General features: G+C 45.3%; 1 protein-coding gene across 2 annotated transcripts in view; it reads left to right on the plus strand.

The window, feature by feature from the left end:
• LOC129834713 (spondin-1-like) overlaps positions 1–23,219 on the plus strand; it is a 163,856-nt gene that overhangs the window by 130,927 nt on the left and 9,710 nt on the right. Inside the window, exons 7-11 of one of the 2 annotated variants that reach the window (XM_055899948.1) lie at positions 6,122–6,186; positions 14,654–14,876; positions 16,442–16,582; positions 19,519–19,594; positions 20,125–20,307. In XM_055899948.1, coding sequence (XP_055755923.1) covers positions 6,122–6,186; positions 14,654–14,876; positions 16,442–16,582; positions 19,519–19,594; positions 20,125–20,307 — 688 coding nt within the window. The remainder of the gene's footprint in view (positions 1–6,121; positions 6,187–14,653; positions 14,877–16,441; positions 16,583–19,518; positions 19,595–20,124; positions 20,308–23,219) is intronic. The other variant, XM_055899949.1, reaches the window with a different exon arrangement.

Below are 23,219 nucleotides of genomic sequence, written 5' to 3' on the forward strand. Positions count from 1 at the left end.
TGTTCCTTTTGTTCGATGAAGTCTCTTTTTATCCAAAAACCTCCGTTTTGTTTGCGCGTTTTCTTCAGTAATCCACAGGCTCAAACGCAGTCAAAACAGGCAGACAGAAAATCCAAATTGTATCTGTAAAGTTCATAGAAACATGTCAAACGATGTTTATATTCAATCCTCAGGTTGTTTTTAGCCTAAATAATCGATAATATTTCAATCGGACAATAATGTCGTCAATATAAAAGGTAAACAAGAAAGACACTCTCTCGGTCGTGCGCATGAAAAAGCACTGTGACACTTTAGGGTCCACTCATTCAGACTGCTCTTACTTCCTCATTTTTCAGAATAGAAACCTGAAACAATTTCTAAAGACTGTTGACATCTAGTGGAAGGGAAATGAACTGCAATTTGAGTCCTAAGTCAATGGATACTGTAATGGCATTGAATAGAAAACTACAAAAAAAACAAAAAACTACTTTCGAATGGATTTTTCTCAGGTTTTTGCCTGCCAAATCAGTTCTGTTATAGTCACAGACACTATTTTAACCGTTTTGGAAACTTTACAGTGTTTTCTATCCAAATCTACCAGTTACATGCATATCATATCTTCTGGGCCCGAGAAGTAGGCAGTTTAATTGGGCATGCTTTTCATCCAAAATTCCAAATGCTGCCCCCTACCCTTATTTGGATTTTTACGAATTCTCTTTGAAAGACAGGGTCCTGAAAAAAGGATGTTTATTTTTTTGCTGAGTTTATATATCTCTAACATCACCTTGTTGTAACTGTACAGTGTGATTACGTTTACAACCTCTGTCAATTTCATAACATTTTTTCTACAAGCAACAACCTGAGCTCATCCATCAAATTAATTTAGAATCTTTCCTAAAAAGAGATGGAGGGCTTTTAAAAAGAGATAACCTTGTTATTTTGTGCTGAAATGAAATTAGTTTATTTGTTTGTCAGGCTGGTCCCCCTCCTCAGTCTGACAATGAGAGGAACAGAGACAAATCTAAGCTCTAGACAAAAACACTTTATTTTACAATGCCAATGCAGCTTTCCCAGATAGTCTGTTTACATGTGATAGAAAAGACCTCTGCCACAATCGACAGTCTCCGGTACTATTCTCGCATGTCAGTAACCCACTCACTCAGTATGAACTCATACGTTTATTGACTATTGTACCAGTCATTATAACAATAACATCATTACACTATTATCTGTTGATCATCCTCAATACATATCCTCCCTGCAGTTGGCTAGGTGATGTTGTGTTAGCATTCACAACACGCTGAGTGGATGTTACAATCATTAGCACAGTGGTTTCCAATCAGAGACTTCCCAGGTGCTACTCTAGGATCATGTTCATTATCTATTGTATGAGATTTGAGAGTATCATCACAGAGAGGAATTGAGAGAGAGAGCGGAAGAGAAAAAGAGAGTGCTGAAGAGGGGAGCGTAAGAAAGAGGTAGAGAGAGGGAGAATGAAAGAGATGGAGGGAGGGAGAGGGAGAAGGAGAAGGAGAAGGAGAGAGAGGGAGGGGGAAGGAGAGAGACGAGTGAAAGAATCACCAATTTGCTTTTCAAATCAAGTTTGAAAATTAGTTCCCCGAAAAAAGGGACCATGATCCCAAGTGATGGGGCGGCTAAGTTGCTTATAGCATTCAAACACATTTTGAATGCATTTCCTTTTGGTAAAAATGAAAAAATGAGAGAAAAAAGTAATTTGCACATTATTTTGCACTAGTAAAAAGCACATTATTTTCATCCTTGCCGCTTTGTGATGAGAAGCCTGTTTCGGTGTACTCTTTTGACGGCGTCCTGAAAGTGGTGGAGGAATAGGCTACCTTAATGATCCGAGCAAAGAGCACTACCTGTGGGTGGTTCAATTAAATCAAATTGATTTTAAAGTGACTGGGGAATGGGGCTGGCTGACATGTCACAGAATGCAGGATGTTCTGAAGTGGATTGAGTGTGCTTCGAAAATCTGTCCCCCTTCTATCCCTTTGTTCCCTGGAGTGCCTTTTGAAGCAGACCACACACACACCACACATACACTGCCATCCACATCCAGAGATCTGTCAGTGTGTTCCTTCTGGGTCAGTGAGAGGAGACAACAGATCCTGTTGTAACCACCCTCTCTGCCTTGGGAGTAATGCTATAATGAAGCTCTATGGGGGCTGGAGATTGGAGTCTGGAGTGGAGTATTGGAGTCTGGAGTAGAGCAGTGGTGTCATTAGACATAGCTATGGTTCACACAGACCTCTGAGTGCTCAGACCCATTCCTCATCAGCACACGTCCCACTACAGTGGCTGGCTCATTCTCATTCTCCCTCTCTCTTTTTCTCTTTCATCTGCTTTTTAGGGACTTCTGTCAGTCTCTCTCTTCTCTCTTTGCTCTCTCTGTCTGTCTCTCAATCTCTCTCTCTCTCTTTCTTTTTCTATCTTCCTCCCTTCACCATGAGTGGAGAGTTTAAATAATCTATTTCCCTGATGTTTCCTTTCAAGTCCAAATCTAAAACACAATCATCAAGCCGACAGAGCTATTCTGAACAACACTGGGCCATTATGTTTCTTTGGCAACAAAGCACTTGTCTGAAACAAAGATGAATCAAATCGTATTTTTCCGGATGCGTCGGAGAGACATAGACTTGCAACAATAGATACAGCGGGAACTGAAGAGCAGTCTTGGCGGGTGTATGCTATGAGCAGCCTTAGTATATCAGTTTGTTTTACTATACTTTCTGGTACAGACTAACCTGTTCTTTGACACTGAGGTGGTCCACAATAGGGGATGTCCTTATGAAACTAGAACAAAACAGGACCATGATCTTTTTCATTTTCACTAAATTGTATCCATAGACGGGTCCTTTGGGGGAAGGATTGTTGACATTTGTATCTTAAAGCATAATAAAAAAAAGTAGGAATATGTGTGAAATGTTGACCTTACCCAGGCCTCCTTTATTCATGTTTATATTTTTCAATATTCATATATTAATGTAAGAGAATTGTTATTGCAATCAAACTAGTCATTACAGAGCAAGCGGTAACGCTTCATATGACAAATATTTAATTTCTGGCACTTACAGATGAAACATTATCGTGGGTAAGGCCAAAATGTTCCAACTTCAATTACTTATTTCTCAATTATGCTTTAAGATACATACAACAAATGTATGTCAACAATACTTCCTCCTGTTACGCGGAGTGGAACAGGGGAACCCAAGAGCAGACTCAGACGAGGAGACTGGGATGAAGTAACCAAGGTATTTATTGAAACACAGGCGGAAGACGGAGTGCAGGTCAAGGGAAGCTCAGGCGGGTTGCTGGAAACCAGGTGCGGAGGCTGAGACTGGAGCGAGAGGGGTCGAGACAGGGTAAGCAGGTCCGGAGGGGAATCCAAGGGAGTGTAGAGTGGGGAATCCAGGACAGAGTAGCAGGACTGACGAGAAGTCTAACTGGAGACAGTGTCCAGAGTCAGAGCGGGCAGAACTGTAGTGGAGAGGAAAACAGCATCAGGCAGGAAAACAGGCACAACAGGATGACAGGATCTGAATAGTAACAAACGGCTAGAAATGTAGACTGACTGAGCAGAGATTACGATCTGGCAGCGTGGAAGTGGCAGAGTATTTGTAGAGGTCTTGATTATGGAACAGGTTGTAGCTGGTGGGGGATCTGCTCTGACTCCAGAACACCTGTCTCTGCCCACACAATCACAAACACACAGAGAGAGAGGGAGAGGGAGAGGGTACTGTGGGAGTTGCGGCAGGTCAAGGAGACACAGGATGAGCAGTAGAGGGTGTTGCAGGAGCAGATGTGACACCTCCAAAGGACGCTTCTATGGACAACATTTTGTCAAAATCCTCAAAATCATGGTCCTGTTTTATTCTAGTTTTGTGATGAATCATCCAATACATACAGTACAGTATGTGATACACATTCTGCCATACTGTAAGATGTACATCTAGTTGATAAGTATGGCCACATTCTGTTACATATTCTGTGTATTCTGTGTCCAATTCATGTAGTTTATGTATTCAGTCACAGTAACCCGTTCCCTCATGGCATTTGGAAAGAACCATAATAAGGTCTTTGCTCTCTCAACCAGAGCTAGCTGGATCCTGCACTGCCTTTCCCAGCGCATTCAGGAGACAGAAGCAGTGAAGTTCAGAGGTGCTACGCTAAACCCAACTCTCCACAAACCCCCCCGATTAGGTTCCAGTCAGGCTTCCTGGCTGATTACAGAGTGCTCATCACTTAGCCGGAGGGGAACAGGTTATTCTCAAGAGCTGATGGGGCAATCAGGCCAGGTCTCAAAGGGTGTGTGGCTTTTGCTGACTGCTGAAGTGAGACGGTTTTACCACGAGCTAGCTGTGATCCCATTGGTATTACAAGTAAATGTGTGAAGAGAGGTGTGGAAAAAGGTTCAGAGGTCATTTGCAGTATGAATAAGCCTTATGACTGCTTACGTGTACTGGCAGTGCAGATCTAGAGGTCAGAACGGGGGTTTTAAACTGCTGTCAGTGCGTGCAGGGTTTTTTCCCACCCAGCACTAACACAGCTGATTCAAATAGTCTACAAATTGTGGTCTTCGATGAAGACCAGTTTGTTAAATCAAATGTGTTAGAGCTGGGCTGGAACAAAAGCCTGCCTGCGCTGCAGTTCTCGAGGACAAAGAAAGAACATCAGCTCTGTATGACTGGGTGGGGCTCACAGCTTTTTAATATGGGTAATTATCTTACAGGAAATAATTTATTAAAAAGTGATTACCCAACACACAGGAATGGGACTGGATGGTACTGGAACAGAATCCTCTATTGGAAACATTAATTGGTGGCTTGTAAAGCAATTATCTGGCATTGGATACTTAACTTTGATCTTTATAGAAGCCACTGGTGCAAACATGCCCGGTGGCAGATGTCTGACAGGAGGTGCTGAGCTGCAGTTTTCTTTTCTTCTGAGGACTTGTGTTCGATGTTCATTGTTCATCGGGACACAGGGTTCTGCCAGAGCAGGGTTTGGTTCATCGCACATATGGCAGAATGTACTCTTCATTCTATTGTACATCACACAGTCTCTCTCGTCTATAGCAATACAAACAGAATGTTCTAGTCAGCTGCTAGCCAGCTATTCACAGCCAAAGAGCCATTACTGCCACAGTGTGATGTCATAAATCGCAGCCGTAATGAAAAAGTCTGGGCGCAAATGAGCCAGTGTGGTGCTCAAACACTTTTAATTGTGTCTTTTGCAGTAGCAGTGATCCTATTGTGCTCCAAGTGAATTGCGCTTAAGAAATATGATTTCCACTTGGAATGGGCCAAAGTGTTTATTATGTATAATGCTGTTTTCCAAAAGATATGTTTAATGTTGAACATTAAACCGATTATATAGGCCATATAATAAATACAATTTGATTTGATATAATATTTTCATGTCCAGACCACATTTCTATGATATGGACAGGAGAAGTATTATTTCACAAGCCAATCTAGTAGAAAGGAAAAACTGATAATTAAACATTTGCTCATAACTCTCAAGGCTTCTCCTTTGTTGTGATTGGATGTCGATGGAGCTGTGTCTCTCTCAGGTCTGAGTTCAGTCTGGGGTTAAATCCTGCTCTATGCATTGACTGTTTTATCTGATCTGGGACCAGTACAGAGACATTCCCTCTCTCTCAGGCAGTGACACAGAGAACCCTGCGATGTCCAGAGCTACTGATTAAATATTTATGCAGGTTTTATGAAGTGGTGATGCCGGTGCTCCATCTGAAGTGACGCACGCTGTCTCAGAGAGAAAAAGGGAAGAGGGGGAAATAAACTGACCTTCATCCATTCTCTCCCCTCATCTGTAAGTGTAATGTGGTGAATATGGCTGGGCCTCTATCTGTCAGACGACAAGTTAATTTTTCTCTCTCTCTCTCTCTCTCTCTCTCTCTCTCTCTCTCTCTCTCTCTCTCTCTCTCTCTCTCTCTCTCTCTCTCTCTCTCTCTCTCTCTCTCTCTCTCTCTCTCTCTCTCTCTCTCTCTCTCTCTCTCTCTCTCTCTCTCTCTCTCTCTCTCTCTCTCCTCTCTCTCTCTCTCTCTCTCTCTCTCTCTCTCTCTCTCTCTCTCTCTCTCTCTCTCTCTCTCTCTCAGGGTGATGACGTTCTGACAGTCATCAAAATGAAGGCTCAGTGGCCTGCCTGGCAACCCTTGAATGTGTGAGTAGTCCAACAGCAACCTCCTCTATCATCTCTCTCTGTTTCTTTCACTCTCTCTTTGTCTAACTCACTCACACTTTCTATTGAGGGATTGACCCATCCTGCAGCAAGTACCCTTTGCCACTTCCTCTCTCTCCTTTCTGTATGCCACCCTCACCCTTCTTCTCTCTCCTTTCTGTATGCCACCCTCACCCTTCTTCTTCTCCCTCCTTTCTGTATGCCAACCTCACCCTTCTTCTCTCTCCTTTATATATGCCACCCTCACCCTTCTTCTCTCTCCTTTATATATGCCACCCTCACCCTTCTTCTCTCTACTTTCTATATGCCACCCTCACCCTTCTTCTCTCTCCTTTCTATATGCCACCCTCACCCTTCTTCTCTCTCCTTTCTATATGCCACCCTCACCCTTCTTCTCTCTCCTTTATATATGCCACCCTCACCCTTCTTCTCTCTCCTTTATATATGCCACCCTCACCCTTATTCTCTCTCCTTTCTATATGCCACCCTCACCCTGCTTCTTCTCTCTCCTTTCTATATGCCAACCTCACCCTTCTTCTCTCTCCTGTATATATGCCACCCTCACCCTTATTCTTCTCCCTCCTTTCTATATGCCACCCTCACCCTTCTTCTCTCTCCTTTATATATGCTACCCTCACCCTTCTTCTTCTCCCTCCTTTCTGTATGCCACCCTCACCCTTCTTCTCTCTCCTTTCTATATGCCACCCTCACCCTTCTTCTCTCTCCTTTCTATATGCCACCCTCACCCTTCTTCTCTCTCCTTTCTATATGCCACCCTCACCCTTATTCTTCTCCCTCCTTTCTGTATGCCACCCTCACCCTTCTTCTCTCTCCTTTCTATATGCCACCCTCACCCTTCTTCTCTCTCCTTTCTATATGCCACCCTCACCCTTCTTCTCTCTACTTTCTATATGCCACCCTCACCCTTCTTCTCTCTCCTTTCTGTATGCCACCCTCAACCTTCTTCTCTCTACTTTCTATATGCCACCCTCACCCTTCTTCTCTCTCCTTTCTATATGCCACCCTCACCCTTCTTCTCTCTCCTTTCTATATGCCACCCTCACCCTGCTTCTTCTCCCTTCTTTCTATATGCCATCCTCACTCTTCTTCTTCTCCCTTCTTTCTGTATGCCACCCTCACCCTTCTTCTCTCTCCTTTCTATATGCCACCCTCACCCTGCTTCTTCTCCCTTCTTTCTATATGCCATCCTCACTCTTCTTCTTCTCCCTTCTTTCTGTATGCCACCCTCACCCTTCTTCTTCTCTCTCCTTTCTGTATGCCACCCTCAACCTTCTTCTCTCTACTTTCTATATGCCACCCTCACCCTTCTTCTCTCTCCTTTCTATATGCCACCCTCACCCTTCTTCTCTCTCCTTTCTATATGCCACCCTCACCCTGCTTCTTCTCCCTTCTTTCTATATGCCATCCTCACTCTTCTTCTTCTCCCTTCTTTCTGTATGCCACCCTCACCCTTCTTCTCTCTCCTTTCTATATGCCACCCTCACCCTGCTTCTTCTCCCTTCTTTCTATATGCCATCCTCACTCTTCTTCTTCTCTCTCCTTTCTGTATGCCACCCTCACCCTTCTTCTCTCTCCTTTCTATATGCCACCCTCACCCTTCTTCTTCTCACTCCTTCCATGTTTTCTCTCTTTTCACAAATGCATGAGTTACACCACACTGCAAGGTCTTCTTCATCGCTCATCGCTTACCTCCCAAGCACACAAATGAGGTATCACAACTCATTGATCCAAAGTTCTGCACTCAACTTGTTGCTCTGTGCCATGGAGCCAATTAAAAGCATATGGCCTGAATCTGTGAGCTCATCTCCACCTGCACCAAGCTGATCAGTGTAAATAGGCTTCCTTTAGACTCCTGCATGCATAAACCTTCATTTAATCTCTTATTTAGGAGAAAAACAAGGAGCTAGTTAGCCCAGGTAGCGCAGACAGAGAAGCATTCTCAATGTAAGAAACACTCTCACAGAGGACCTGAGTGTGAGACTCCAAAGAGAGCTTCCAAAGGCAGCCACAGCTAGAGACAGAGCCAATCAAATACACAGAGGGTAATTAGCTCGCTATCTTGTTTTTATGTCAGCAAATTAATTGTATCATAAAGTGGTTGTGTAAGTGCAGAGGAAATCAAATCAACTGGTTTAGGGGATGGGTGGTAGGAAAGGGAGGATGAGAGGAGGGGAAGAGGAGTGAAGGAGATGGAGGTTCTTGCTTGTAGTGTGATGTGGAAATGCACACATTCTGTTTATACATGAGGTTTTCTTCCTTGAAAGTAGGGTACAGAAATGGTTAAGTGCGAACTTTCCTCCTACAATTGAAGGATGTTTCTTTTTATTCTTTAAAATGAGTCTTTTGGGATTGCATGCGATTTTTGTTCATACATGTTCGTACACGTTTTTGAAGATGTTTATAAATGTTGTTTGTACGTCTTTGTACATGTGATTCATAAAGTTTGTGTGTGTGTGTGTGAATTAGTGAAGGGGGCTTATGTTACTACACTTGTGTGTACATGTGTATGTATGTGTGTGGGTTAAGAGGGTGTGTGCTTTGATGATGCTTGATAGAACTCCTGGAGGGGTTTTTCTCCATCAAGGTTAATGGCCTCCAGGCTCCTGTGTATCAAGACATCAGGCTGACCTATACTACACAGCTGCCTGCCAATTAACAAACCCTCCTACCCTGCCTTTGAAGAAAATGAAGAGGGAGAAAAAAATAAACAGAGAGAGAGAGCAATAGACGTTGATTAATTATCCGTGGTTAGAAAACCAGCTCTTTATTATGTCTTAAGGATCCAAGGCAGATCTTTAGAGATGGAGCTTCAGGTTCAGGGATATCTGGGATCAGTGTTGGGTTAGGAGGGGTTTGGAAGAACTATCATCATGGGACTAGAACATTAATGAATACACTGTGTTTATGTAACCACGTATTTCTTTACCTGTCTCTCTATCCATCTTCCTTTATGGTGCCTTTGTTCCACATTGATCACTTGATTACGAACTAAAGTGGTCATCTTGAGAGAGATGTGGTGGCTGGAGCAAAGGAAAGGGAGAGAGAGTCTGAGGAAGGTGGAGAGGGAGCGAGGGAGGTGGGTGAGCGGAGGGGTGCACATATGACAGCCATTATTACACACAGCAGAGCTACAGCAGTCTGTCTCCTGAAACTCATAACATGTTCAAGGGAGAGAGAGAGAGAGAGAGAGAGAGAGAGAGAGAGAGAGAGAGAGAGAGAGAGAGAGAGAGAGAGAGAGAGAGAGAGAGAGAGAGAGAGAGAGAGAGAGAGAGAGAGAGAGAGAGAGAGAGAGAGAGAGAGAGAGAGAGAGAGAGAGAGAGAGAGAGAGAGAGAGAAAAGGCAACATGGAGGACGATTATGCTGAGCTGGGTTAACTAATTCTACTGTTTCTCAAACTCTGGTTTGAGAGAGATAAATTTGCCAAAATAGGGAAAGATGGACACAGAGAGAGCAACAGAGGAGATGTGGTCAGAGAGAGAGAGGGAGGAAAAGAAAGTGAGAGAGGGAGGAAAATAAAGTAATGGAAGGAGGAATAGAATTCCACCAGAGCCGTCTCCAACCAACCAACCGCTTCACGCCGCCACACCAAGGTCAGCATTATGGTCATCACGGAGACAGATTTACGAGGCTTGCTGGACCTATCTTTGAGGGAAGCTCGCCTAATTAAAAACACTGCGGCACACTGATGAAATTACCCCCTGCCCGCCTCATTTGCATACACGCCAGGGGATTAGCCGGGCTGGACTTGGAAGGAATCAATTTCCTTTGTGTTGTGTTCACGTTCCTCCTACTTCACTCTGGCCGTGTTTTATTGACGTGTAAACACATAGTTCTCCCTGCCTGTCGTTTTCACAATGTCCTTTTAAATGACATGTTTGCTTTTGCCCTCCCCGGCTGGATTGATGAGGAGTACATTTTACACAATAAACTGGAGACTCAGGGGCGCTGCAGCTGCTTTCCCCTTTGAATTTGAGGTATGTGTCTGTCTGTCTGTCCTTCATAGGTGAACCACGTTTAAGAGGATGTCTGGTTTCATCTAGGTTCCCTCTCAGTCCCACAAGTCTACCTGCGCTTCTAGATAACCTGACATAATCTGCTTCAATGTTTCTCTGGGAATATCTCTATCTCACGCATACACCTGCCACCTGTACACACGTATGCACACATCCGAGCACACACACACACACACACGCACACACGAACATACACACACACACACACACACATACACACACACACACACACACACACACACACACACACACACACACACACACACACACACACACACACACACACACACACACACACACACACACACACACACACACACACACACACTCGTATGGTCAGGTGCTATGAGAGGGACCTCGGAAAAATACAATTGGCTCAGAACAGGGCAGCACTGCTGGCCATTAAATGTACACAGAAAGCTAACATTAATAATATGTATGTACATCTCTCATGGCTCAAAGTGGAGGAGAGATTGACTTCATCACTACTTGTTTTTGTAAGAAATGTTGACAAGCTGAATGCACCGAGGTGTCTTTTTAAACTAGATATGCAACCAGAGGTCTCTTCACAATCCCCAAGTCCAGAACAAACTATGGGAGGCGCACAGTAATACATAGAGCCATGGCTACATGGAACTCTATTCCATGCAAGCAGTAGAATAAGATTTTAAAAAAACAGATAAAAATACACCTTATGGAACAGTGGGGACTGTGAAGAGACACACACACAAGCATAGACACACACACACCTGCACCTTAGAGACTATTTGCACGTCAGAGAATATCTGCACTGACTCTCCAGATATGAACCCTTACACACAAGCACACACACACACACACACATGCACACTCACATGATGCGCACACACACACACACACACACATGCACACTCACATGATGCACACACAAGCACACACACACACACATGCACACTCACATGATGCACACACAAGCACACACACACACATGCACACTCACATGATGCACACACACACACACACACACACACACACACACACACACACACACACACACACACACTCACATGATGCACACACACACACACACACACACACAATGACTTGTTAGTTTTGATCGACCTCTGATTAATATTGTTTGATATTGTAATGCCATGTTGAGGGGTGAGCACGCAAGTATTTCACTGCACCTTTTATACCTGCTGCCAACTGTGTATGTGACAAATAACATTTAATTTGACACACACACAAAAACAGTCACACAATGTCCTAGTGACACAGACAGAGCAATCTGCTGTGGGAATCTTCATCGCTGGGCAGTGTTCTCTGTCACTTTCACAGTACAGAGCCCTCCCTCTCTCAAACACACATTTGGACATGAAGGCAAGCATGCACACACACCCTCCAGAGTCCTAATGTACTCAGACGGTCCCCACAGAAGACAGCCTACAACCCTCTCTTTCTCACCATCTTCCTCTCTTTGTTCTGCTCTCTCTGACCCCCTCCCACTCACACACCTATATCTCTCTCAGAACAGGAACGGCTGTGCCGGTGACAGCTACAGTTACCTCCATGATGTCCAGTAGTGAGTCCCTCGTCATTTTAAAGCACCCTATACGTCTCATCAGACCCTTTCTAAAGACAGCAGGACAAGCCCAGCTCTCTGAGGCTTCCAGCTGATTAGCACTGTGCTGACAGACAGAAACAGAGAAATAAAGGGTTGTCAGTGAAAACGCAGCTCTTAATGAGCTAAAGGGTTTGTCTTTGTCACTCAGAGACAGCATGTTTCCTGGGGATGTGGGTGGTGGGAAAGATGGAGGGAGGGACAGTGTCAGAGTCACCGAAGAGAGAAGGAAAAAAGGGAAGTAGAGAGAGAGAGTCTAATCAGATATACTGTATACCCATTACAGGATATCTATCCAACTGTCCCAATAGGAGATGGACAGTGATGTTCACTGTACTTAGACTTGAACAGATTAAAGGATAAACATTTGAAAGTTGAGATCTGGGCTCTTCGCTGGCCATGGCAGAACACTGACATTTCTGTCTTGGTCAGACAAAACCGTGACTCGTCAGTGAAGAGCACTTTTTTCCAGTCCTGTCTGTTCCAGCGACGGAGGGTTTGTGCCCATAGGCGACATTGTTGCCGGGGATGTCTGGTGAGGACCTGTCTTACAACAGACCTACAAGCCCTCAGTTCAGCCTCTCTCAGCCTATTGCAGACAGTCTGAGCACTGATGGAGGGATTGTGCGTTCCTGGTGTAACTCGGGCAGTTGTTGCCATTCTGTACCTGTCCCGCAGGTGTGATGTTCGGATGTACCAATCCTGTGCAGGTGTTGTTGCACGTGGTCTGCCACTGTGAGGACGATCAGCTGTCCATCCTGTCTCCCTGTAGCTCTGTCGTAGGCATATCACAGTACGGACATTGCAATTTATTGCCCTGGCCACATCTGCAGTTCTCATGCCTCCTTGCAGCATGCCTAAGGCACGTTCACGCAGATAAGCAGGGACCATGGGGATCTTTCTTTTGGTGTTTTTCAGAGTCAGTAGAAAGGCCTCTTTAGTGTCCTAAGTTTTCATAACTGTGACCTTAATTGCCTACCATCTGTAAGCTGTTAGTGTCTTAACGACCGTTCCACAGGTGCATGTTCATTAATTGTTTATGGTTCATTGAACAAGCATGGGAAACAGTGTTTAAACCTTTTACAATGAAGATCTGTGAAGTTATTTGGATTTTTACGAATTATCTTTGAAAGACAGGATCCTGAAAAAGGGACATTTATTTTTTTGCTGAGTTTAGAACCGTAGAGTATATCATTTTCCCAACATGCTCTATTGCGTGATGATTTTCAGAATTGTTTATTTTAATGTGTTTTTGCATGGACATTGATTGGTTGATAAATGGTATGCTACACAAAGATAAATAACACATTTTTTGTAAACTAAAACAATTTGTTAATAATTTGACTTATTGCACCCATTACTGAGATGGTTGTTCCAGTTTAGATTATTGAGGTAGTATCTTCCCTACCATGGCAGTCATTCTCAATGCAAATTGCGGGTGATAAAAAAATCCACTTGTTGGATATCCTAACTCCGGCTAGATTCCAATAGGAATTGAACATCACTTTGCAAGCCAACAAAGTGATGCAAACATCACTTTGCAAGCCAACATGATTTTGCAAGCCAACATTACTCTTTACCACTTGCAGGCCTGATGTGTCCCGTAAACCAGGGGTTTTCTAACAACACTGTGTTAGGGTATAACATGGCCCTCAATGAAAGGTGTTATGATTTACTGTATGGTTCTACATAGCACCTTCTAAGACTGTACGGAAGCTCAATTGTCACCTGAAACAATTATCCCTCCTGCTATTTTCATGTCACTATTCTGTTCTTCATCTGCCGGTAAATCTATCAGATTTTCTATCACCACACACACCTCAGCCCTGTCCAGTTCTGTCCAGCCCTGTCCTATCCAGTCCTGACTTGTCCTCCCATACACAGTAATAATCACCTCTAAGGATGTGTAAGAGCTCTAATCCTCTGGGAACACACAGCAGGCTGCCAGCCATCCCCTCTTCCCCCTCACCGCGTGTCACCACGTCCCTTTGCTTAGCTCAGCCAGTCTCGGAGGCCTTAGGTTTATTTCTGACAGCCACATTGGACCCAACACAAAGCCAACTTGTAATTGACAGGGTGGCAGGAGGGATAGGGTGTAGGAGGGTGGGAGGTATCTATCAACCCCTGATAAACGTTCATTAGAAGTGCTGTGGTTTGGTACTAGGAAAAAGGTTTTCTGAACAGACATTTGTGCTGCCGTGTGCATTATTGTGCTTGTGACTGTCTGTGAACTAACATCTCTTAGGGTGTGTGTGTGATCTCTCATCACATCACAAAACACACACACACACACACACACACACACACACACACACACACACACACACACACACACACACACACACACACACACACACACACACACACACACATATATATATATACATGGCTCTCTGCCACCAGTAAAGTATTTAGTGGTGGATATTACTCTTTACCTCTGGCTGGCAGCTCTGTGTTGAACTGTTGTAGGGGGTGAGCTGGATGCGTAGGGCATGCCTGAGGCAGCAAAGAAACTTCTCTACATCTCTGTGGACTTAAGTACCGCTTCTATCATCCTTTCCTCGTTCTTCATATCCCTTTCCTTGCTATCCCTCTTTCACCTTTTCATGCTTTTTAGAGACTTCAGTCAGTATTTATGTTCTCTCTCTTCCTCTCGCGCTATACTCTCTCTCTTCTCTCTTCTACTTTTCATATTTAGTCATTTAACAGGCACCTTTATCCAGAGTGACTTGCAATCTGTGCATTGATCAACTAAAGGTAGGTAAAACATCACATATCACAATTATTGCAATTGTGACTTTCTTCAAAATAGTCCCTTCTCTCTGTCCTCCAGTCGTGCTGCCCCGTCGGCTGAGTTCTCAGTGGACCGTACCCGTCACCTGATGTCCTTCCTCACCATGCTGGGGCCCAGTCCTGACTGGAACGTGGGGCTATCTGCAGAGGACCTCTGCACCAAGGAGTGTGGTTGGGCCCAGAGGGTTGTCCAGGATATGATCCCCTGGGATGCAGGCACCGACAATGGGGTCACCTATGAGGTCAGTGACCCCCTCAAAATGTCACAACTACACGCTCTAATATTCACACTATCTCTACCACAGTGATTCTTACCATAACCCTGGAGCGCAAGCCCCAGACATCACTCACACCACCTACTGTATAGAATCACACTTCTTATAGGGCTGGGAGTTGCCAGGGACCTCACGATACCATATTATCATGATGCGTCAAGAAGGCTGGAGGTCCTTTGGGTGGTGGACGATTCTTGATACACATGGGACACTGTTGAGAGTGAAAAACCCAGCAGCATTGCAGTTCCTGCCACATTCAAAGCGGTGCGGCAGGCACCTACTACCATACCCCCGTTCAAAGGCACTTAAATATTTTGTCTTTTCCATTTACCTTCTGAATGGCACACATACACAATTCATGTCTCAAGGCTTAAAAATCCTTCTTTAACCTCATCTAAACTGATTGAAGTGGATTGAGCAAGTGACATCAATAAGGTACTATAGCTTTCACCAAGATTGACCTGGTCAGTCTGTCATGGAAGAGCAGGAGTTCCTAATGTTTTGTACACTCTGTATATATGTCAATATATACTTTTTCCATATGGACAGACTGGTTGAGGAGAGTCTATGGCTGTGCTGTGCTGTGTGAGCTCACAGACAGACCTTTGGCTGATCCCTGGGAGTTCACAGACGAACCTGTTGAACTCTTACTCCCCTGTTTGATTTGGCTCGCCCCACCAATGACCTTACTCATATCAAATGTCTGTAGCCTCAGACATATTTACAGTGTACCTGGGTGGAAGAAAGAACAAGTTGTGTAAGAACCGGTCAAGAGTTATGAAATGAGGTTGTAGAGTGTTTTGTTATTGAACAGTGTCTATATATTTTAGTGGTCTCTGTTGTTTCAGGAAGCCTGAAGTTGACGTTTGGAGTTGTTAAAACAGCTCCTGGTAACCTCCTGTGGTGTTCTCTCTCACTGTGTGACTCCGCTCTACACTGGTGTGAAATAGTAGGATGTATGTAGTGATGTACCAACCACATTCTGTACATTCTAATTCAATCAGAAGTTCACAGGTGTGAAAGATTTTGATCACCATAACACAACAGCACTTTTACGAAGTTACATGTCAACCCTTCATGTTCAGACTAGTGGATGTCTTGTTTTCCAGTGGTGTGCCTTCAGAAGCCCTGTGGCTGTGTTTGCTGTGTTAGCCCCCTGCTGGCAGACGTTTGCTGCAGACTAACAGTTTCACCACATATCCCCATAACTCACAGTGTCCCTGACCAAGATCTATGGATTCATGTTGTTTTAGTGGATGTGGCTTTGTGACTTGTATAATCTAGGTTTGCCAGTCTTAGGAGGTCGTATGTTATTTGTGCTGGAACGAGACTATATTATAGATGTGTTGTATACCTCCATATTGAACATGAAGAGACCTATTGCAACCTTTCAAGGTTATCTGCAAATACATATTTTATCACTGATATCATGACACTGTTCCTCAATACTACAATGGAAAACATATTGACATGAAAAGCCCAGTCATGTATCTCTGTTGACTCTTCATTTGTGTGTGTGTTCTGACCTCCAGTCTCCCAACAAGCCCACAGTCCCTCAGGAGAAGATCCGCCCCCTGACTAGCCTGGACCACCCTCAGAGCCCCTTCTACGACCCTGAGGGGGGCGCCATCATCCCCGTGGCCAGGGTAGTAGTGGAGCGCATCGCCCGAAAGGTCTGTCCATCCATTCATCTCTCTCCATTCTTTCCGTTCCTTTGGCTGCTAAATCTCTCCCATCTCTCCCTCTCTCTCTTTTGTTGCCTCGATCCTCTTTCTTTGCTCACTTCAATTCCTATTTCCATCCTCATCTGTCTCACGCTCTACTCACTCCTCATGTTCTTTCCCTCCAGCTGTCACCAACACAACCTGATTTCATGCGCATCAAGGCATGTTTGAGGTTGGCTCTAAGATCTCGAAGCGGTTACAAACGTTTGATTATGTGCCTGTGTTCATAACGCTGTTTCGGTATACGATTCGAAATGAGAAGGTAAACAAACAGAACTATGGAACATATTGGTGTATTGAACTAGAAATGTCAACTTTAAATCTTCAGACACTGAGAGGAAGATACATATTTTTCAGTCAGAAGAAAGTAACTTTATTTTAACTCCCTCTGCATTGTTCCAGTGTCTAACTGAAGACGTTGTGGGTCAATACAGCTGTAGATATAGATGTTAGTTGTATAGGTACAGTTTGAAGAGAACAGGCGTCGAACAGTGATGTAAATGTCAGTGGACTATAGCATTTACACAGCATCCAGCCTGACAGACTCAACTGGAATCTCTCCATCTACTCATAGTCTTTATCAATATATTGATCCTCACACACTGAAGCACAATCCTGCTATGCCCTCCGACGTACCATCAAACAGGCAAAGCGCTAAGATTGAATCGTACTACACCGGCTCCGACGCTCGTCTTATGTGGCAGGGCTTGCAAACTATTACAGACTACAAAGGGAAGCACAGCCGTGAGCTGCCCAGTGACACAAGCATACCAGACGAGCTAAACCACTTCTATGCTCGCTTCGAGGCAAGCAACACTAAGGCATGCATGGGAGTATCAGCTGTTCCGGACGACTGTGTGATGACGCTCTCCGTAGCCGACGTGAGTAAGACCTTTAAACAGGTCAACATACACAAGGCTGCAGGGCCGGACGGATTACCAGGACGTGTGCTCCGGGCATGTGCTGACCAACTGGCAGGTGTCTTCACTGACATTTTCAACATGTCCCTGATTGAGTCTGTAATACCAACATGTTTCAAGCAGACCACCGTAGTGCCCAAGAACACTAAGGCAACCTGCCTAAATGACTACACACCCATAGCACTCACATCCGTACCCATGAAGTGCTTTGAAAGGCTGGTAATGGCTCACAACACCATTATCCCAGAAACCCTAGACCCACTCCAATTTGCATACCGCCCAAACAGATCCACAGATGACGCAATCTCTACTGCACTCCACACTGCCCTTTCCCCCCTAGACAAAAGGCACACCTACGTGAGAATGCTATTCATTGACTACAGCTCAGCGTTCAACACCATAGTACCCTCAAAGCTCATCACTAAGCTAAGGATCCTGGGACTAAACACCTCCTTCTGCAACTGGATCCTGGACTTCCTGACAGTGTGGCCCCCAGGTGGTGAGGGTAGGTAGCAACACATCTGCCACGCTGATCCTCAAAACTGGAGCCCCTCAGGAGTGCGTGCTCAGTCCCCTCCTGTACTCCCTGTTCACCCACAACTGCGTGGCCAGGAACAACTCCAACACCATTAAGTTTGCAGACGACTCAACAGTGGTAGGCCTGATCACCGACAATGTCGAGACAGCCAATAGGGAGGAGGTCAGAGACCTGGCTGGGTGGTGCCAGTACAACAACCTATCCCTCAACGTAACCAAGACTAAGGAGATGATTGGAAAAGGAGGACCGAGCACACCCCCATTCTCATAGACGGGGCTGTAGTGGAGCTTGTTGAGAGCTTCAAGTTCCTTGGTGTCCACATCAACAACAAACTAGAATGGTCCAAACACACCAAGACAGTCGTGAAGAGGGCACGACAAAGCCTATTTCCAGGAAACTAAAAAGATGTGGCATGGATCCTCAGATCCTCAAACGGTTCTACAGCTGCAACATCGAGAGCATCCTGACTGGTTGCATCCCTGCCTGGTACGGCAACTGCTTGGTCTCCGACCGCAAGGCACTACAGTAAGTAGTGGACCTCTACACCAGGCGGTGTCCTGAGGAAGGCCCTAAAAATTGTCAAAGATCCCAGCTACCCCAGTCATGGACTGTTCTCTCTACCACCGCATGGCAAGTGGTACCAGAGTGCCAAGTCTAGGACCAAAAGGCTTCAAAAACAGCTTTTACCCCCAACCCATAAGACTCCTGAACAGGTAGTCAAATGGCTACCGGACTATTGGCATTGTCCCCCCCCCAACCCTTCTTTTACGCTGCCGCTACTCTCTGTTTATCATATATGCATAGTCACTTTAACCATACCTACATGTACATACTACCTAAATTAGCCCGACTAACCGGTGCCTGTATATAGCCTCGCTACTGTTATAGCCTCGCTACTGTATATAGCCTCGCTACTGTTATAGCCTCGCTACTGTATATAGCCTCGCTACTGTTATTTTTCACTGTCTTTTTACTGTTTTTTTTATTTCTTTACTTATCTATTGTTTACCTAATACTTATTTTTTACTTAAAAACTGCACTGTTGGTTAGGGCCAACAAGTAAGTAAGCATTTCACTGTAAAGTCTACACCTGTTGTATTCGACTCACGTGACAAAAAACTTTAATTTGATTTGGAATCGCACACACACAGCAACGCACCCAGCCCTATCACTCTGATCGTTTGTCACTTGCCCTAAGCGGACCTCTGTTGTTATGACAGCTGAATGTCATTATCAGCATGTCCCCATATCACCTCCCCGTTTGCCAGAAAGACCGATAACTAAATACGCTAGCTAGATAGCGACAACGTGTATCTGTGAGCACCACCCCCTTCTCTGTCTGATAGCCGCCAGAGGCAAACGGAGGATCTTATCACAACAGAGTAGTATGTATTTCACAACGCAGGCCTGTGTTTGTCTGTCCGCAGGGAGAGCAGTGCAACGTCGTGCCTGATAATGTGGATGACATTGTGGCTGATATCGCCCAGGAGGAGAAAGAGGAGGGTCTGTGTCTCTCTTTATCTCTCTCTCCCCTCTGTGTCCCTGTATCTCCTCAACTCTGCCAACAAAGGTTGTAACAGAGGAGCGATAAGCAAGAGAGAGGAGAAAGGCATGTCTCTCGCTCTCTCTCATTCTCCCTCTGCCCATCTCCAGGAGTGGGAGATTAGAACCAGAGTTTGAGAAACAGTAGAATTAGTTAACCCAGCTCAGCATAATCGTCCTCCATGTTGCCTTTTCTCTCTCTCTCTCTCTCTCTCTCTCTCTCTCTCTCTCTCTCTCTCTCTCTCTGTCTCTCTCTCTCTCTCTCTCTCTCTCTCTCTCTCTCTCTCTCTCTCTCTCTCTCGCTCTCTCTCTCTCTCTCTCTCTCTCTCTCTCTCTCTCTCTCCACATCCCTCTCTCTTCCTCTAAGCCCTCTCTCTCCTCTCCTCTGCCACCCTTTCTCCCCCCTCCCTTCCCACTCTTGCTCTCTCTCTCTCTGTCTTGCTCTCGCTCTCTCTTGCTGTCTCTCTCGTTCCCACTTTCCCTCCCTTCAGACGACACTCCAGAGACGTGCATCTACTCCAACTGGTCTCCGTGGTCAGCCTGCAGCTCAGCCACCTGTGACAAGGGCAAGAGGATGAGACAGAGGATGCTGAAGGCCCAGCTGGACCTCAGTGTACCCTGTCCTCACACCCAGGACTTTGAGCCCTGCATGGGGCCCGGCTGCAGCGACGAGGGTCAGTATGTTGGATGTACTTGGCAGCTCATGAGACATGGCGGGTTTCGAACACAGGTTAACCTGAGATTTACAAGACTGTGTTTACAAGACTCCTGAGCTAAAGCCGGATATATTAGCTCAGGGATGTTACTCAACACGTGAACGTGGTTCACCGAACCACCCCCGTTACACAAATGTATATTGACATGAACAGATATACTACAATACAATCTAGGATACAATCTGGAAATGTGTATTTCTTTTTGCTGTCTTGGTGTTTAAACACCCATCTAAAAACAAACTTTAACATCCGACCAAGTCCCTGTATGAGCTGTAGGAGCTTTATTAGTGTGGACGTCATCTTTGTTAGCATTTCATAGGTTATTGCAAAGAGTCAGACAGGGAAAGGTAAACTCTGGTTTACTGCAGGTCTTTATTGGTGTTGGATCATCGATAAAGCCCCCGGCTCGTTTGTAGCTCAGCCAATGAAGTTGTAGAGGCATAGAGGTGAGAGGGACAATGTGTTTCTGAGACAGGCCTATAAAATGTGTAATGGGCTAAAGCTGCCGGGAGGCCACAGTGGATACTAAGGCTTTATTAAAAGACATATAACAAGTTATGAGAATACACACAGGGGGCATCACATCTTTGCTGCTTGCAGTGAAAGACTAATGAATAATAAAATAGGCTTGGTATGTGTGTGTGTGTGTGTGTGCGTGTGCGTGAACGGGTCCCGTACACACACACATGGGCTCTTATTCGGGGCTCTTATTCATGATTTGCTTATTATTAATGATTCATTAATGATTTGCTCATCTTATTAATGATGAGCTGCTTTATTGAGCAGAATTTAATGAGTCTTTCAGTCTGGAGAGGGAGGGTTTAGATATAAATCCATGTGAGTCTCACCCAGAACGACTCTTATCCTCCCTCCCTCCCACCTGAACATAATGCAACAACAGCAGGGGTTTTTATTAATGAGGAGAAACATTTCTGTTTCATAAATGTGTTCACAGCTCATGCATTTTCAAAGCTTGTGGGTAACACTTTGGGTACAGGCGTACTGGTACAAGCTCTTGGGTAACAATGTGGGTCACATACGTACTGGTACAAGCTCTTGGGTAACACTTTGTGTACAAGCGTACTGGTACATGTTCTTGGGTAACACTGTGGGTACAGGCGTACTGGTACAAGCTCTTGGGTAACACTGTGGGTACAGGCGTACTGGTACAAGCTCTTGGGTAACACTTTGGGTACAGGCGTACTGGTACAAGTTCTTGGGTAACACTGTGGGTACAGGCGTACTGGTACAAGTTCTTGGGTAACACTTTGGGTACAGGCGTACTGGTACAAGTTCTTGGGTAACACTGTGGGTACAGGCGTACTGGTACAAGCTCTTGGGTAACACTGTGGGTACAGGCGTACTGGTACAAGCTCTTGGGTAACACTTTGGGTACAGGCGTACTGGTACAAGTTCTTGGGTAACACTGTGGGTACAGGCGTACTGGTACAAGTTCTTGGGTAACACTTTGGGTACAGGCGTACTGGTACAAGTTCTTGGGTAACACTGTGGGTACAGGCGTACTGGTACAAGCTCTTGGGTAACACTGTGGGTACAGGCGTACTGGTACAAGCTCTTGGGTAACACTTTGGGTACAGGCGTACTGGTACAAGTTCTTGGGTAACACTGTGGGTACAGGCGTACTGGTACAAGTTCTTGGGTAACACTTTGGGTACAGGCGTACTGGTACAAGTTCTTGGGTAACACTGTGGGTACAGGCGTACTGGTACAAGCTCTTGGGTAACACTGTGGGTACAGGCGTACTGGTACAAGTTCTTGGGTAACACTGTGGGTACAGGCGTACTGGTACAAGCTCTTGGGTAACAATGTGGGTCACATACGTACTGGTACAAGCTCTTGGGTAACACTTTGGGTACAGGCGTACTGGTACAAGCTCTTGGGTAACAATGTGGGTCACATACGTACTGGTACAAGCTCTTGGGTAACAATGTGGGTCACATACGTACTGGTACAAGCTCTTGGGTAACACTTTGGGTACAGGCGTACTGGTACAAGTTCTTGGGTAACACTGTGGGTACAGGCGTACTGGTACAAGCTCTTGGGTAACACTGTGGGTACAGGCGTACTGGTACAAGCTCTTGGGTAACACTGTGGGTACAGGCGTACTGGTACAAGCTCTTGGGTAACACTGTGGGTACAGGCGTACTGGTACAAGTTCTTGGGTAACACTGTGGGTACAGGCGTACTGGTACAAGCTCTTGGGTAACACTGTGGGTACAGGCGTACTGGTACAAGCTCTTGGGTAACACTGTGGGTACAGGCGTACTGGTACAAGTTCTTGGGTAACACTGTGGGTACAGGCGTACTGGTACAAGCTCTTGGGTAACACTGTGGGTACAGGCGTACTGGTACAAGCTCTTGGGTAACACTGTGGGTACAGGCGTACTGGTACAAGCTCTTGGGTAACACTGTGGGTACAGGCGTACTGGTACAAGTTCTTGGGTAACACTGTGGGTACAGGCGTACTGGTACAAGCTCTTGGGTAACACTGTGGGTACAGGCGTACTGGTACAAGCTCTTGGGTAACACTGTGGGTACAGGCGTACTGGTACAAGTTCTTGGGTAACACTGTGGGTACAGGCGTACTGGTACAAGCTCTTGGGTAACACTGTGGGTACAGGCGTACTGGTACAAGTTCTTGGGTAACACTGTGGGTACAGGCGTACTGGTACAAGCTCTTGGGTAACACTGTGGGTACAGGCGTACTGGTACAAGTTCTTGGGTAACACTGTGGGTACAGGCGTACTGGTACAAGCTCTTGGGTAACACTGTGGGTACAGGCGTACTGGTACAAGCTCTTGGGTAACACTGTGGGTACAGGCGTACTGGTACAAGTTCTTGGGTAACAC

This window comes from Salvelinus fontinalis, chromosome 35 (assembly GCF_029448725.1).
Source record: "Salvelinus fontinalis isolate EN_2023a chromosome 35, ASM2944872v1, whole genome shotgun sequence".
In the NCBI taxonomy this organism is placed as follows: domain Eukaryota; kingdom Metazoa; phylum Chordata; class Actinopteri; order Salmoniformes; family Salmonidae; genus Salvelinus; species Salvelinus fontinalis.